Source organism: Vitis riparia, chromosome 9 (genome assembly GCF_004353265.1).
Source record: "Vitis riparia cultivar Riparia Gloire de Montpellier isolate 1030 chromosome 9, EGFV_Vit.rip_1.0, whole genome shotgun sequence".
Lineage (NCBI taxonomy): Eukaryota > Viridiplantae > Streptophyta > Magnoliopsida > Vitales > Vitaceae > Vitis > Vitis riparia.
In genome coordinates, this window is record NC_048439.1 from 20,752,441 (window position 1) to 20,769,673 (window position 17,233).

Here is a 17,233-nt window from a genome sequence, read left to right on the forward strand (position 1 = left end):
ACCCCATCGCTTCGCTTAATCTATGTGGGCTTACTTGAAGAAAGTTTATCATTAGGATAACAATGCTCTCGTTTTCAGTTAGAACATGCAATTGCCATGTTTCAACATGGTAGTCTTTCCATCCAGGACTACTACTCGACATTCCTGACTCTTTGGCATGAATATGCTGATTTGGTTACAGCAGATGTTCCTATTGCCGCTCTCTCAACTATTCAGACTATTCATGCAACTACTCGGCGTGATCAGTTTCTTATGAAACTATGTCCGAAATATGAATCTGTCCGCTCCTCTTTACTGAACAGATCTCCTATTCCCTCTCTTGATATTTGTTTTGGTGAGTTACTTCACGAAGAGCAATGCCTTAGTACTCAAGCTATTTTGGAGCAATTTCATGGCAGTTCCGGGATGACAACTGTAGCTTATGCTGCCCAAGGACGCAGACCACCTATGTATTCTAAAAACTTGCAGTGTTTCTGCTGCAAGGAATATGGACATATTGCTGCCACTTGTCCTAAGAAGTTTTGTTTTTATTGCAAGAAGAAGGGTCACATTATCAAAGAATGTCGTATTCGCTCCCAGAATCATCAGGCCCAAGCATTTCAGACTTCGGTTATTGTCTAACAATTTCTGCAGCACACGACTCTCCTTCAACTGCGTGTTCTCTTCCTGCATCTCCTGCACCAGATTACTGCACCCTAGAAAATGGTGCAACGGATGTTAATTTTAGCATTATCAGCAATGGGGTTCCAAGGTAACAATTTTACTAAACTTTGGTACGTAGACTCGGGGGCCTCTAATCATATGACTAATAATCCCACCGCTTTGTGTTATGTTCGGCCCTACGCTGGTCAATCTTCCATTCAAACTGCCAATGGTAGCTCTTTGCCCATAGCTGCGATCGACGATGCCTCTTCTAAGTTCATTGATGTGTTTCTTACTCCTCAGCTTTCCACGAATCTTATTTATGTTGGCCAATTAGTTGATAACAATTGTGCTGTTAATTTTTCTGGTAATGGTTGTGTTGTGCAGGACCAGGTAACGGGGGAGCCGATCGTGAAGGAACCTAAAGTGGGGCGGTTGTTTCCACTATTTTTACCTGTTCCAGATTTTTCTCCACTTTCTTCTATTAAGTCTTTTGCTTGTAATAATGTTTCAGATCTTAGTATGGTGTGGCATTGTCGTTTAGGCCATCCCAATACTCAGATCTTATATCATGTATTGAACTCTGATTTACCTGGTAATAAGGATTGTTTTTCTTTATCTCTTGAGTGTGATTCTTGCAAACTTGGTAAAAGTAAAACTCTTCATTTCCCTTTGCATGCAAGTAGAGCATCTCACTGCTTTGATCTTATCCATAGTGATGTTTGGGGACCTTCCTCGGTTAGTTCACATGAGAAATTTAAATATTATGTGACTTTCATTGATGATCATAGCAGATTTACTTGGGTCTACTTTCTTCGCTCTAAATCTGAGGTTTTTCGTACTTGCATTGAGTTTTTAGCGTATGTTGACAATCAATTTTCTATTTCTATTAAGACATTACGCACAGATTCCAGTGGTGAGTATTTGTCTACTGAGTTTCAAGCATTCTTGGCTTCTAAGGGTATTATTCATCAATGTTCATGTCCCTCTACTCCTCAACAAAATGGAGTTGTCGAACGCAAAATCATCATCTCCTAGATGTGGTACGTACTCTCTTGTTAGAATCTTTTGTTCCATCCATGTTTTGGGTAGAGGCTATGAAAACTGCTACTCACTTGATTAATTGTTTACTTTCTCAAGTCCTACATATGGAGTCTCCTTATTTCCGCTTATTTACTAAGCAACCTAGTTATGATCACCTTCGTATTTTTGGTTGTGTATGCTTTGTTCATTTACCTCCTCATGAGCGACATAAATTATCTGCTCAATCTGTTCGATGTGCTTTCTTGGGATATAATATGTGTCAAAAGGGATTTTTTTTGCTATGATCCTACATTACATCGTACACGTATTTCAGGAATGTTATTTTCTTTGAAAATCAACATTTCTTTCATGTATCCTCTTTTACTATGCCATTCTCTTTTACTGTGGTCCTCCCCTCCTTTGAGCAGCAGTTCTCAGATCTTCATCTAGCTAGTTCTCACTTTCAACCAGGTATTGTGTATACGAAACGCTCCCGTACACAGTCTATTTTGGTGGCTCACCTGATATCTGATCCTACCACGCTCCAGATTCAGTCAGTTGCAGCACCTCCAGCACCTTTAGTACGTCGCTCTCCTCGAGTGTCTGTACCTTCGAATAGGTATGGATTTCCCTCTTCCAGTTCTGGCAATTCTATTTTAGCCCTTACTGCTGCATTGTCCAATTTTGATATTCCCACATGCTACTCACATGCTGCCGAGCATGATTGTTGACGACAAGCTATGCAGGAAGAAATTGTCGCTCTAGAGGCCAATCACACTTGGGACATTGAGCCCTATCCTCCCACTATTGTTCCTCTGGGTTGCAAATTGGTTTACTCAATCAAGGTCCGATCTGATGGAAGTTTGGATCGTTATAAAGCTTGGCTTGTTGTACTTGGGAATAATCAGGAATATGGTGTCAATTATGAAGAGACCTTTGCTCCTGTGGCTAAAATGACTACTGTTCGTACGATTCTAGCTATTGCTGCTTCCAGTGATTGGCCACTACATCAGATAGATGTAAAAAAATGTTTTTCTTCATGGGGATCTTAAAGAGTGTATTTATATGAAGCCACCCCCGGGATTGTTTCTCTCTCCGACTTCACATGTGTGTAAGCTTCGTTGCTCTCTTTATGGTCTCAAACAGGCTCCGAGGGCCTGGTTTGAAAAATTCCGCACCACTTTATTACAATTTTCATTCAGGCAGAGCAAGTATGACACTTCCTTGTTTCTTCTGAAATCAGACATAGGTATTGTTGTTCTTTTGGTTTATGTTGATGATATTGTGATCACTAGTTCTGATTCTACTTTACTTGGTCAGCTCAAAACTCATCTCTCCGAGTCCTTTCATATGAAAGATCTCGGGTTTCTCACATATTTTCTTGGTCTTAAGGTGCATCATAGTCCATTTGGTATTTCCTTCAATCAACATAAGTATGCGAGTGACTTGGTGGCTACAGCTAGTATACAAGGGGCTACTTCTGTTGATTCTCCCATGGAATTAAATGTCAAGCTTCGCAAAGAGGACGACGACTTACTTGCTGATCCCAGTTTATACATGAAGTTGGTGAGTAGCCTTGTTTATCTCACCATTACTAGACTGAACATTTCTTTTGCTGTACAGCAAGTCAGCTAGTTCCTTCAAACTCCTTATCATCTTCATTTGGCTGCTGTCTATAGGATCATACGCTATGTTCAAGGCACTTCTACTCGTGGCTTGTTCTTCCCTATAAGCAATTCTACTCGCCTTACTGCTTATAGTGATGCTGATTGGGCTGGTTGTGTGGATACCCGTCGCTCTATCACTGGTTGGTATGTGTTCTTAGGTAATGCATTGATCTCTTGGAAAAGTAAGAAGCAAGACAGAGTCTCTAAGTCATCTACGGAATTTGAGTACCGGGCGATGTCTCTTGCTTGTTCTGAAATCATTTGGCTTCGAGGTTTGCTTGCGGAGTTAGATTTTTCTAAGACCGATCCTATACCTCTACATGCCGATAATACAAGTGCTATTCAGATCACGACCAATCTTGTCTATCATGAGCGCATAAAGCATATTGAAGTGGACTGTCATTGTATCCGTGAAGCCTTTGAAGCTCGTGTTATCACTCTTCCACATATTTCCACCGACTTACAAATTGCTGATATCTTCACCAAGGCTCTCCCTCGTTATCGACATTGCTTGCTAAGTAGCAAATTGATGTTTGTTGATCAACCTGCATCAATTTGAGGGGGGCTGTCAAAGGACAACTTTGCTGTCCACACTTCTTTCTTTATTTTAGCCCACAATTGTTTCCTTATTTCTCCATTTATTATTTTGTACAGTTAGCATACATTATTTGACAGATTATAGTTTACATGTATAGGGCTAGAATCATGCGGGAATTTATTTGCTTTTATTTGCTTTCCATGTATAGCATCCTTGTAAAGTCTATATATAATATAAAAAAACTCAAGGCCAAGGTATTCGGCCATTCACACAATATTTTGACACACATAACATGGGGTAGTGATGCGAACATGGTTCTGAACATTAATCATCGTTCCTAAATTGATGGAATGAATGTGGACCACATTCTGAATCACGTATTCGATTTGTTACCGAGAATCAGCAAGATCCTTTTCAAGTTTGAATTTGCTCATTTGGAATATGGGTTTTTCTACTTCATTTTTATTTACTTATTTATTTATTATTTTTATTTCCCTCTCTTTTCTTTTTTTATTCCCTTCCATCATTCCTTAAGTCCCATAGGCGCTTCTGGTTCTGTCGGTGCTTGAAACAATTTTGTCCCAGGAGAAACAAAATCCCAACATTCTCCCACTTGGTCCATGTATTCCATCATTCACCATAGCAAGAAACAAAACACATGAATCATGACAATAGGTCTTCTAAAATCGAGTATTATCTTCCATGTATCACAATGCATCATGTCTCTCAAACACTAGCCCATATAACTTAATGAATCAACCCTATGTTTATTTTAGGTCAAAACATTAATGATATTTCTCAATAAATGAATAAAAGTGTACACAAAGAAAATCAAATATGAGAAAACATCACAAATAGAGTTTCATTGAAAATAACATTCGTTCTTACAACGAAAATCACACAAAGGAACCAACTCCCAATCTATCTACATGATCCTTAAATTTCAACGGTGGCATGCCTTTAGTAAAAGGATCAACAATCATCAATTCAGTGCTAACGTGTTCAATAACCACTGTTTTCTCTTTAACACGTTCTCTTATGGCTAAACACTTGATGTCGATGTGTTGGTTTCGACTACTGTTTTTGTTGTTCTTAATCATAAAAACTGCAGCTGAATTGTCACAATATATCTTCAATGGCTTACAAATTGAATCGACGACTCTAAGCCTAGAAATGAAAATTTTTAACCATATACCACACAAGGTAGCCTCAAAACAAGACATGAACTCAGCCTTTATAGTGGAAGTTGCAATCAAAGTCTGTTTTGCGCTTCTCTAAGAAATAGCTCCACCGACTAGCATAAAGACATATCTTAAAGTTGATTTTTGCGAATCAATGCAACCAACGTAGTCTAAATCAGAGTAGCCAATCACTTCTAAATTATCAGCCCGTCTATACATAAACATGTAGTCTTTGGTCCCCTAAAGTACCTCATCACCTTCTTTGCAGTTTTCCAATGGTCCATACCTGGATTACTTTGATATCTTTCTAACATCCCAACAACAAATGCAATGTCAGGTCTTATGCAGACCTAAGCATACATCAAGCTTCCAACAATAGAAGCATAAGGAATGTTATTCATTTGTTCCTGCTTAAGATCATTCTTCGGGCACTGGTCCAAATTGAATATATCGCCTTTTACAATGGGAACCATACTAGGTGAACAATCCTTCATCTGAAATCTCTTTAAAACCTTGTTGATATAGGTCTCTTGAGACAAACCTAAAAGCCTCGAAATCTGTCTCTATGTATCTTAATGCCAGTGACATAAGTCATATCACCCATATCCTTCATGTCAAAGTTTTCAAAGAGAAATTGTTTCACCTCATGTAGCAAACCCTTATCATTGGTTGCAAGTAAAATGTCATCCACATACAAAACAAGGAAACAAATCTTACTCCCACTGACTTTTTGATATATACGTTGATCCATAATGTTCTCCACGAAACGAAATGAAGAGATAACATCATGAAACTTCAAATAACACTGACGAGATGCTTGTTTCAATCCATATATGGATTTATTAAGCTTGCATACCAGATGCTCACCACCACTAGAGGAAAATCATTCTGGTTGTTTCATGTAAACCTCTTCCTCTATATTTCCATTGAGAAAGGCCGTTTTCACATCCATTTGTTACAACTCTAAGTCAAAATGTGCAACTAATGTCATAATGATACGAAGAGAATCTTTCTTAGATACAAGAGAAAAAGTCTCCTTGTAGTCAATTCCTTCATTTTGAGTGAATCCTTTAGCAACGAGTCTTGCTTTATATCTTTGAATGTTGCCCAATGAATCTTTCTTTGTCTTGAAGACCCATTTACATCCAATGACTTTTGCACCATCAAACAACTCAACAAGATTCCAGACTCCGTTAGATGCCATAGAATTCATCTCATCTTTCATAGCATAATACCATAAATTTGACTTTTTGCAACTTATGGCTTGTGAAAATGTTTCAGGATCATTTTCGGCTCCAATGTCGTAGTCCAATTCTTGTAGATACACAACATAATCACTAGGTATTGTTGTTTTTCTTGCTATGGTAGATCTCCTTAATGTTGTATCAACATTTTCATGAGGATCATGTTGCTCAACTGGTTGTTCAACAATTTCTGGCAAATCTTGAACAACTTGATCTACTGGATTGTCATAAGCAATTTGTGGAACTTCAATGATTGGTTGTCTATCACCTGTTTGAACTTGAGGGGCATTGTGAATGACAATCAATCTATCACTTGAAGTGGATGGTTGAGCATCAATATGATATTTTTCATAAACAATGTCCTGAAATCGATCGTTACCACTAATCAAGTCATTCTCAAGAAACTTAGCATTTCTTGACTCCACAATCCTAGTGCTGTGAGATGGACAGTAGAATCTATACCCTTTAGACATTTCGACATATCCAATGAAATACGCACTAATGGTCCTTGGGTTGTAAACTCTTACTTCAGATGGGCATCCCCAACAGCGTATATGTCACAAACTTGGTTTCCAACTTTTCCATAATTCAAATGGCGTCTTGGGGACAACCTTTGTTGGAACTCGGTTCATATACACTATCGTTTTAAGAGCTTCAGTCCACAATGATTCAGGAAGCTTGGAGTTGCTATGCATACTCCTAACCATGTCCATTAATGTTCAATTTCTTCTTTCAACCACACCATTTTGGTATGGGGAACCAGGCATGGTGTATTGAGCAACTATCCAATGCTCTTGAAGAACTTCGCAAATGGACTAGGTGCTTGTCCATCCTCAGTGTATCTACCATAATATTCTCCACCTCTATCCATTCTCACAATCTTTATTTGTTTTCCGCATTATTTCTTTACTTTAGCCTTAAAAACTTTAAAGGCACCCAATGCTTCATTCTTGTTATGAAACAAGTAGATATGCATGTATCGTGAGTAATCATCTATGAAGGAGATAAAGTATTTCGGACCATACGCGTCCATGTTTGGACAACAAATATCTGAATGTATGATTTCTAATATGTTTATGCTCCTCTTGGTACCTTTTTAGACTTGTTGGTTTGTTTTCCCTTAATGCAGTCCACACAAGTGTCAAAATCGGTAAAATTAAAGTACTGAGTACTCTATCATTTACTAATCTTTTAATTCTGTGTATGGAGATATGTTCCAATCTCCAATGCCACAACATAGAGGAATTTTCATTCATAACACATCGTTTTGTACCAGTGTGAACATGCATAGTGTTATTAGTGGTATCGTTTTGCAAATTGATAGAGAAAAGACCATAAGACAAGGTACCATTTCCAACAAGATTAGATTTATAAAACAAACTGAAAGTCTCATAAAAACTAAAAGGAATAACCCAAAGGCACAACTCTTGAAATTGAAATCAAATTCCTAGAGAAACTTGGAACGTAAAATGTCTTTTCTAAATTCAAAATAAAACCACTACTTAAAACTAAACTACATGTTCCAACAACCTTCACATGTGAACGCGTCTTGTTTTCTAAATAAATGCATTGCTCACTTGGCATTGGCTTCCTTAGGTTTTCACATACCCTACAAGGTATTCGAAACATGGATTGTAGAACCATAATCAATCCACCATGTGCTATAAATAACATCAACCATATTATATTCATAACAAACGAATGAGATTGGATTACCTTTATTCTCAAGCCATTTCTGGAATTTGGTGCAACCCTTCTTCATGTGCCCCTTCTTCTTGCAGAAGAAGCACCTATTGGCCTTCTTGATTCCACCTTGGGGCGGTATTTTACCTTTCCATTTCTTTTTGGCCTAATTATGATCCTTTCCTTCCATTGCCATTAATGCACTCTCACCCAATTCCATTTTCAGCCTTTTCTCCTCCTGAACACACATGGTCAGAAGCTCATTAATTGACTACTTATCCTTGTGTGTGTTGTAGGAGATTTTGAAGGGTCCATATTGTTGTGGAAGAGTGTTCAAAATATAGTGCAAAAGGAAGGAGTCAGACATTTCAACCTTAAGTGTCTTCAATTGTGCCATAATGTCCCTTATCTGCATTATGTGCTCTTGCACACCACTCACATCGGTGAGTCTTAAGGATGAAAACTTTATTATCAGGGTGCTGGCAAGTGCTTAATCTGAAGTCACAAATTGCTCATCAATAACCTTTAGTAATGCCTTGACATTGTCATGTTGATCGACAAAACCACGAATACCATTAGAAATTTTGGTCTTTATGAACATTAGACTAAGGCGATTTGATCGCTCTCATTGTTCATAAAAAGCCTTTTCAGTTGTAGTGCTGGTATCAGTAATGGTTGGCTTGTCTTTCTTGATAGCATAATCAATGTCCATGAACCCCAAATGAAGGAGAATTCTCTCATTCCAAACCTTATAGTTGTCACCTTTCAATGCAGAAATGTCACATTTTATGTTAGAGAAATTCGCAGGTTGCATGATTGTACAAAAATCAAACATACATGCTTATACATGCTTATAATTCAAAATTGAGAGTAATAACCATATCTCATGTTTTACCAATGTAACTCATGTTCCAAAATTATGAATCTAATGACATAAAACTTGCCTGTGGACTAAAGTTCTTATTCAATTAGATCCATGTAAAACCTTATGATAAAACTATCAAATTATGTTCCCTTTCCTAATTCTTGTGGGTAATTAAGAAATATAATTTGATATTCCATCCTAATTAATCATAAAAATATAATAAAAAATTCATGTGGGAAATTTTTTTATTATATCAAACATAATTAATTACCCGTAATGTCATTTTTCTATATGTGATCCTAAAACACTTAATGTATAATTTTGCATAATTAAAGATGTTGTGGCTACTCCTTAATTAATTAAAATTATATGGATCACTTGACATTTAATTAATTCACAAGAAAAACTTATAAAAATTGCGTGAAACCATAAGCAATATGTACACAAAACTCAATATCAATGTACTAATATTATTCAACTCAATATTGCATGTATAATAAAACAATAAATTGTACACACAAAATTATGAAATAAATATTATAAGTACATAAATATCTAAAATTAAATCCATAAAGAGCCTTGCATAATTAAAGAAATAATTTAATGTGTAAAATTATTTTAACTTAATGTTGTATGGCAAGGCAAGGCTAAGACCAACTGGGCTATTGCCCCTTTTCTTATTTCTATTTTACTTATTTCTTTCTTGTTTACAGTCAAAACGATAAGCCCATGTAGTTGTTTTCTACTTTCAACCGGGTATGTTTGACCCATTTGCGACCCGAAATGAAACCCGAAGGTTTCCATGTATTCCAAAAAGTAGATTGATGATTTAAACACTGAAATGTTAGAAATCTCATCTCTTAATGATTTCTAACCATATTTTTCATTAAAAACTTCTAAAAAAACATAAACTCCAAAATACCAAAACTCACTGTATTTTTTGATTAAAAATGCAGATTGTAAAAACAAACAAGGCAGAGGCGCACATGCTCTGATACCAAATGATAGACATATATAATTTAAACATGCTCATAACAATCCTTAAATAGCAATTAGATCATAAGAGGAATTGAAAACAAATAAAAAACGTACCTCTTGCCATTGCCATTCTTATAGGTTAAAACAGTGTTTTCAATTTTTCAGATTTCAGGTGCTTCTAAACCTTTCTCAACCTCCACTTAGATGGTGTTTTTTAAGATTGAAAGAGACTGAAGGCTTAGGAAACCCTACCCTTTAGTGCTCTGCCCTTTTTTAAAGACTCTTTCCATCACTGAGTATGTTTCGAGCATGCACAGAACATGGGGTAGTGATGTGAACGTGGTTCCAAACATTAATCCTCGTTCCTAAATTGATGGAATGAATGTAGACCACATTCCGAATCACGTCTTCGGTTTGTTACCGAAGATTTAGGAGAAACAAAATCCCAACCTAAAATTTTATTTTTAATCATTCTTTATATTTCTATAATTATTTTCTAAAATTATATTAAAACATAACTGTAAACATTTAATATATGTATTTCAAAAAACACTGGCTTCTTAGTTCTCAAAAATCATTTTCTTTCAAGAAATTACCAAATGTATTTTCAAATTTGAAAACAGCTTTTAAAAAAATCGAATTCCAAACAAGCTCTTTAGTACTTTCTTTTAAAGTATTTATGAGTAATGATTGAAAAAGATTTTGTATTTTAAATAAATGGATAACAACTCGTAGGAAATAAGAGTCCGTCATACCATATTTTTAAGAGTTTGTTTAAAACCTCTTTAAAAAATACTTTAAAATTACGTTTGATAGTGATTTTAAAAAACATTTTTAATCTATCTAACACTTAAATAATAAAATAAATTTAAATGTTAAAAAATTTAAAAACACTTCTTAAAATCACTACCAAACAAACTCTTAATTTAAGAAGTATTTTAAATGTTATAATAAAATTTAAAAGACACTTTTATACCATTGAAAAATCACTTACAGTGTTTCTTAAAGAAATACTTGATAATTAAACTTTTAGAAAAAATGCTTTTACTAAAAATAGTTCGAAGAGAAATATTGTCAAATGCACTCTAAAAAATACTTTTAGTTTAAAAGGTGTTTTTGAAAAAAAATAAAATCAAGTATTTGATAAATTTTAGGAACTTATAATATGTTTTGAAAAAACATTTAAAAGGTAATTTTCCTAAAATCACTTAAAAAATAAAAAACATTTTAAGTAAAAACATTGTCACCGACACTCTAATTAAAAAAACTGTTTTTCAAATATGCGTGAACAACTATTTTTTAAAAATTTTGCAAGACAAGCTCTTGGAATTATTTGAGAGTTCTTTTATAGAGGGATTGGTTGGCTATGGATGCTAGACTCTTACATTAATCTGATCATGTTATAATCTCAAGTAAGGTGAAATTGATTAAATTGGAAATCCACCCTCGCAACGGGTTGAAAATTGATAGTTTCTGATTAGGTTGGGCTAAACTGAAATGAGTTGATTATTCAAATCGTTTAAAATGGGTAAAAAATTTGATTATTTTTTGAATTCCATACTTTAATTTGTTAAATACGTGATATTAGAATTTCTCAACCCTAACTCAAGCTTATTATTTTGTGATTAAGTTGAGCTGGTTTGAGATTTGGGCCGAACAATACCCAGATCCATACACAAGATAATGGATCCGGACCCGGATACGGGACCCGGCCCATTTGAGGCCCGACGAACACATTTGTATATCAAACCCCTAGATCCTGCGGCCAGGATCTAACCTCTCCCTGAAAAGAAATGTGAGCCGTTGGATGACTGAATTCAAAGCCACAAACAAACCCTACAAAACCCTAGTATTTCACTATCCTTCTTTTCAGACTGCTTCTGATTCTCAAGACTCCTATCTTCTCCACTGATCACAGGGGCCACTCTCGGTGAGTAGAAGCTATTTTCCGTTTGGTTCCTTAGAAAATATGGTAGGAAATGCATAATTTTGGATCGTATTACGGTTTATGTGGGTTTGTTTTGGTTCCTACTCGAATGAAGTTGGTGGAAGTGATTGTTTCTTGTTGATTTCCGAGAAAATAGAACAGCAGTTGAAAGACTTTTGATCTTGTTACGTTTTATGCTGTTCTGGTTTGGTTCCTAAACGAATGAAAATGTTCATTTAAACCGAGATATTTCAGGTATCTCAGTTTCCTTTTTTTTCTCTCGACTTTCCTGGCATCCAATCATGGTTTTGTAGTTGGAGTTTACCTATAAGTGATTGTTGATTTGTTTGCCCCTGAAAAAAGGGACAAAGTGGAAGAACCTTGGATCTTGTATTGTTTTATGTTCTGGTTTGCCCCTGAAATATCGACTTTGATTTTTCTTCTGGTGAATCTAGGGTAATGCGTTTCTTTGTTTTGCTTTCCAGTCAGTGATTTCTTCATGTATATTTGGTGCCTGACAAAAGTTTGAATGTTCAATTTTCTGTTTTTTCCAGAAAATGTGAGCTTTCCTAAGTTAAACCAGATGTTTATATCAAGCTATGCCGAAAATGGCTTTTTAAGGATTCCCGTTTTCTTTTTCTATGTAAATGCTGGTTATAGGGACATCCAGGGTTTCAGACTAAATTACTCCTTCTGATAATCTTTAATTAGTATAGTTCATTTGGTTGTTGAGAAAGTGGGGTAAAGAAAAAGGAGCCCTAAATATTATTTTTCAATATGTTCTGGTATTGGAAAAAGAATGAGCTGAAAAAGAGAGATAATCGAATTAGAATAGTTTGGTTTTTAGCTTTCTCTGATCTCAAATAAATCTAGTTTATTTTTAATTTTCAAAATTTTTGTACATATTTGCTGCGGCCAATTTGTGTCCTACTCAATGTTTAAAAGGCTGTTGAGGCTTACGCCTTGAGGCTGGCCTCGAATCAAGGCTCTACAAATTAGCCTCAGGGCTCTCGCCTTAAATAGGGTAATTGAGGCTTGGGCCTCACCCTATCGAGGTTTATAGCTTTGAGGCCTAAGCCTCCAATATCCAAAGGGTCTTCAGCTTTTATGAGCTTTTGGTATATATTTTATAAGAGGCTTAAGTATCAATTTTCAATGAGTTTTAATGGGTCTACCATCTATGCTTTTGTAGACTTTTGATAGAGATTTTATGAGTTTTGTATTGGGTCCCTACTTGGTTAAGCCTTTTACAAAATAAGGGCTTAGATGATTTCCAATTAATCTTTTAAAGGGTTAATTTCATTAATTTCCCTTGAGGTTTTGGCTAAATACACCTAATCTCATTGGTTTGAAATTTCATCAAATACCTCCCTTCCTTTTATCATTTTTTGTTTTCAAATTAGTGGGGACTAACTGTATTTAGCTAAAACCTCAAGGGAGGTGAGTGAAATTAACCCATCTTTTAAATTGCAAGGAAAAAGAGTGATTGAGAAGAATAAGGGAATTGTTGACTATTTTTTAATGGCTGATCTCATAAATAATCTAATTATTGATAGATCAAAAAAGATACCACTACAATTGGTGGATAAAGAAGAAGAAAGATGAGTGGATATTAACACTAATGGGGAGGATGATATAGCAATTGAATATAATAATGTTCCTTGGAGGGTCCTATTAGTGCTAGTAATAGCAATGTTGAAAATTATTTTTGATAAAATCATGAGAGAAAGCTAAATTTTATGAGGAAAAAAAATTAAATTAGAACTATTAACAATGAAAAATAATTAGTTTTATCATTATAAAATTTGTTTACCTATAAAAAATCATTATGAAATTTGTGCTTTTTATTATTTAACTTTCTTGTGACTTTATGAGTATATATTTTAATTTTTTTGATAATTTTTATTATTTATTTGTTTAAGTTGAGGCTTACACCTCATTTGCCATGAGGCTTAAGTCTCACCTTGTTTAGACAAAATGCCTCAAGATCGTCTTTAGCCATTTAAAACACTGGTTCTACTCTTTTTGATGTATTCATATTTCTTTTGAGATTTTGTTGTCTTTGTAGTGCTTATTAATTATAAAAGGTTTGTGATGAATATAGAATTTGTCATTTGATTGGTTTTTGGCTTGGTATAGAGATGGGTGAAGAGGAAGCCAAGGGAGGACCAGTGATTCCAGAGTCTGTGCTGAAGAAACAGAAGAGGAATGAGGAATGGACATTGGCAAAGAAGCAAGAGGTTGAGGCGAAAAAGAAGAAGAATGCTGAGAATCGGAAACTGATTTACAGTAGAGCTAAGCAGTATGCAAAGGAGTACGAGAAGCAGGTACTCTCATAGTTTTGTCTCATGTATTTGTTTTTCTGTTTTACTCATGAAGATTTAGGTAGTTTTAACTAATAGGCGACACATTTTTCATGCAGCAAAAGGAGCTGATTCAATTGAAGCGTGAGGCGAAGCTGAAGGGTGGATTTTACGTTGACCCAGAGGCTAAACTTCTATTTATTATTCGTATCCGTGGGTATGCACTTGGACTATAGTTATTTCCATTGATACCTTTACTTTCATATTAATATTCTGGTTCTCATTCCTGTCCACTCTGGAACTTTCAGTATCAATGCTATGCACCCGAAGACGAGAAAGATTTTGCAGCTCTTGCGTTTGAGACAGGTTAGATGTCAAACCATTGCATCTGGAAATGAGAAATATATGGCTGTTATAAATCTAATACCATGCTTTGTGCTTGACAGCGTTAAGTTTCTTCTCATATCTTATATAGATATTCCTCTTCAAAGGATATAGTGGGGTAGGGAATTGGGGTTGAACACCAGGGTGCCCTTTTTAGGAGTAGTATTGCTAGTTCTTGCATTGTTAATCAGAATTGTTTTCTTACTGTATCAGATCATATATATATATATATATATATATATATATGTATGTATATTTGTTTCACCTCAGAATCAGATGCTTATACCTTAGCACTGCAGCTGTGATGAAAACTTTGGGCAGATAGAAATTGGTATTATCCGTATTTTTTCTACGCTTTTGATAGTAGACTCTGACAGTAGTGGCAGTATTTACCAGCTAGCTATGCCCAGGTACAATGCATGATACTGTACCATATTGCTTCTGAGATAGGTTATGGAACTGTGGCCCATTAGCATTCATATCATGTCCATAAAACACGCTTGACACTCAAATGGCAAAGACAAACTACAGTTTTCATTAACCAAAACAAATTGTCTAGTGAGAGCAAATAATCTAGATTGAAACGTTGAAAATCAATGCCTAACTATAGTACTCAAGAAGCTGAATTAAATGTATCGAGATCAAATATCCCAAACTTGTATTCTTGATGCTATTTTGATGGTGAATCATTAGTTCATCTAACAAACTGCTTCCTTAGTGATTGAACATTGTTAGTTTTATGTCAAATGGATTAGTTATGCATCATCAAGGAGGATATAATGTCTCTTATCATGAGCTTACTAATCTAAGCAAGCTATCCCATTAGAAAAATGGAGTGTTCTTTGATGACATAAGATCTTCTCATTCACTTCTTTGAATACAGATATTCAATGGGGTGTTTCTTAAAGTGAACAAAGCAACAATGAACATGTTGCACAGGGTTGAGCCTTATGTGACTTATGGGTAAGTATCTCACTCTTTTGTTTTTCTTAAAATCCTATAAAAAGTCTAAACTTGTATATTATTCATTTCTAATGTATTTATATTGCAAATATTTTAGGTACCCCAATTTGAAGAGTGTGCGAGAATTGATTTACAAGAGGGGGTACGGAAAGTTGAACAAGCAGAGAACTGCCTTGACCGACAACTCCATTGTGGAACAGGTTTTTATGTCATTCTGTATCTTGGTTTTTTATGACCGATTGTTTGCTATATCTTGTTGCTAACCTGCTTTTGTGATGATAGGCTTTGGGGAAGTTTGGTATTATTTGCATGGAAGATCTTATTCATGAGATCATGACTGTTGGACCTCATTTTAAGGAGGCCAACAACTTCCTATGGCCAATTAAACTGAAGGCACCATTGGGTGGTTTGAAGAAGAAGAGGAATCACTATGTTGAAGGAGGAGATGCTGGAAACCGTGAAAATTACATCAATGAGCTCATTAGAAGAATGAACTAGACAGCTTGCGGTACTTTTGGCCTTTTTTTATTGGAAGTTTGATATCTTTTGCTTCTTATTAGCAATTGATAAAGTTGGAGAATTCTTTTTCGGGTCATAAATATGAACAAAGTGTTGAGAAATTTAATTTGATATTTGTTTTTAGACTTTGATAGTAGATAACTTTATTACCTCTTAGAATTTTATCAGCATCCATGGAATTGATCAATGAGTGATTTTCTATTATAGTTGCTTACATTCAAATTTTTGTGTTGCAAGGTCAAATTTATATATGCCATTTAAATTTATGTATGCCACTTAACAACATTTTCCATATGACCCTCTTAGAATGAAATCTATCTTTAACAATCAAATGTATAGATACATATAAATATATATATGTATTTGCATGTTTGTGTGTAGGATAAATTATAAAATTACCCTTACAATATATGGTGCTTCAATTGAGTTTGTAAACCTCTTTATTGTGGTTTTTGGAGCAAACTTGTTGGAAAACCTCTATATTTACACTTCTATTCATCTTCATATGATATGTTTGGATGTCTAAAAACACAATGTTTAGTATTAGATTGACCCCATAAAAGGTTAGTTTCAATTTAGATGGTGTTTGTTTTTTCTACTTAACTTTAAGAACTCAATTTCACTCTTAATACAATATAATAGTATTAAGTTGATTTTTTTTATTATTTTATTTTTGTAAAGTGGTAAGTATTAATAGGGTGAGGCCATGCTGAGATCCTAGTTGGATTGTTTTAATAGTTATTTTTAGTATGCATTAAAAAGTCAAATATTTTAACTTTTTTATTTGGTCGAAAAATTTTAAAAAACGAATAATAAGTGAAAAAAAAAGTTAAAAGAAAATTATATAAAGTCTCGACATTATGTTAAAAAACAAACAATACCAGTCTTTAAATTGTTTTCTTATGTTATGTGTAAACCATGTTCAAGTTTCAAATGGATGTTTTATATTAAGATTTTTGGTCTAAACTTGTTTGACTATCACATATATAGTTGTGATCTTTTATAATATTTTATAATATATGTGTGTATCTCTTTAAAAATGAAAAAAAGAACAACTTTAGTGTCTAAATTGGCTAAGTAATAATATTGTATAGGACAAAGAGAAGATGATAGTTATCGGGTGAACATTTTTTTTGCCTCAAATCTTAAAAGATTTCAAATGTTTTATTATTTTTATTTTTTTAAATTTAGTCTTAATTCTTTAAATTGAGTCTTATTTTCAAGGATGTATATGAATATACCAATTAAAAAATTTAATTTTTATTTGGAATATGAGCTTTGAAATTGAATGATATTTTTTCATCAATTTCAATTGA

At 34.5% G+C, this 17,233-nt stretch overlaps 1 protein-coding gene across 1 annotated transcript; it reads left to right on the plus strand.

Annotated features, from left to right (window-relative positions):
- Positions 1–11,652: 11,652 nt before the first annotated feature.
- LOC117921467 (60S ribosomal protein L7-2-like) lies at positions 11,653–16,087 on the plus strand. The gene is made up of 7 exons (XM_034839339.1): positions 11,653–11,751; positions 13,888–14,075; positions 14,171–14,268; positions 14,360–14,417; positions 15,319–15,398; positions 15,496–15,598; positions 15,681–16,087. Exons 2-7 carry the CDS (start codon positions 13,890–13,892, stop codon positions 15,894–15,896), a joined length of 741 nt encoding a protein of 246 aa, XP_034695230.1. The 5' UTR covers positions 11,653–11,751; positions 13,888–13,889; the 3' UTR covers positions 15,897–16,087.
- The last annotated feature ends 1,146 nt before the right edge of the window (positions 16,088–17,233 follow it).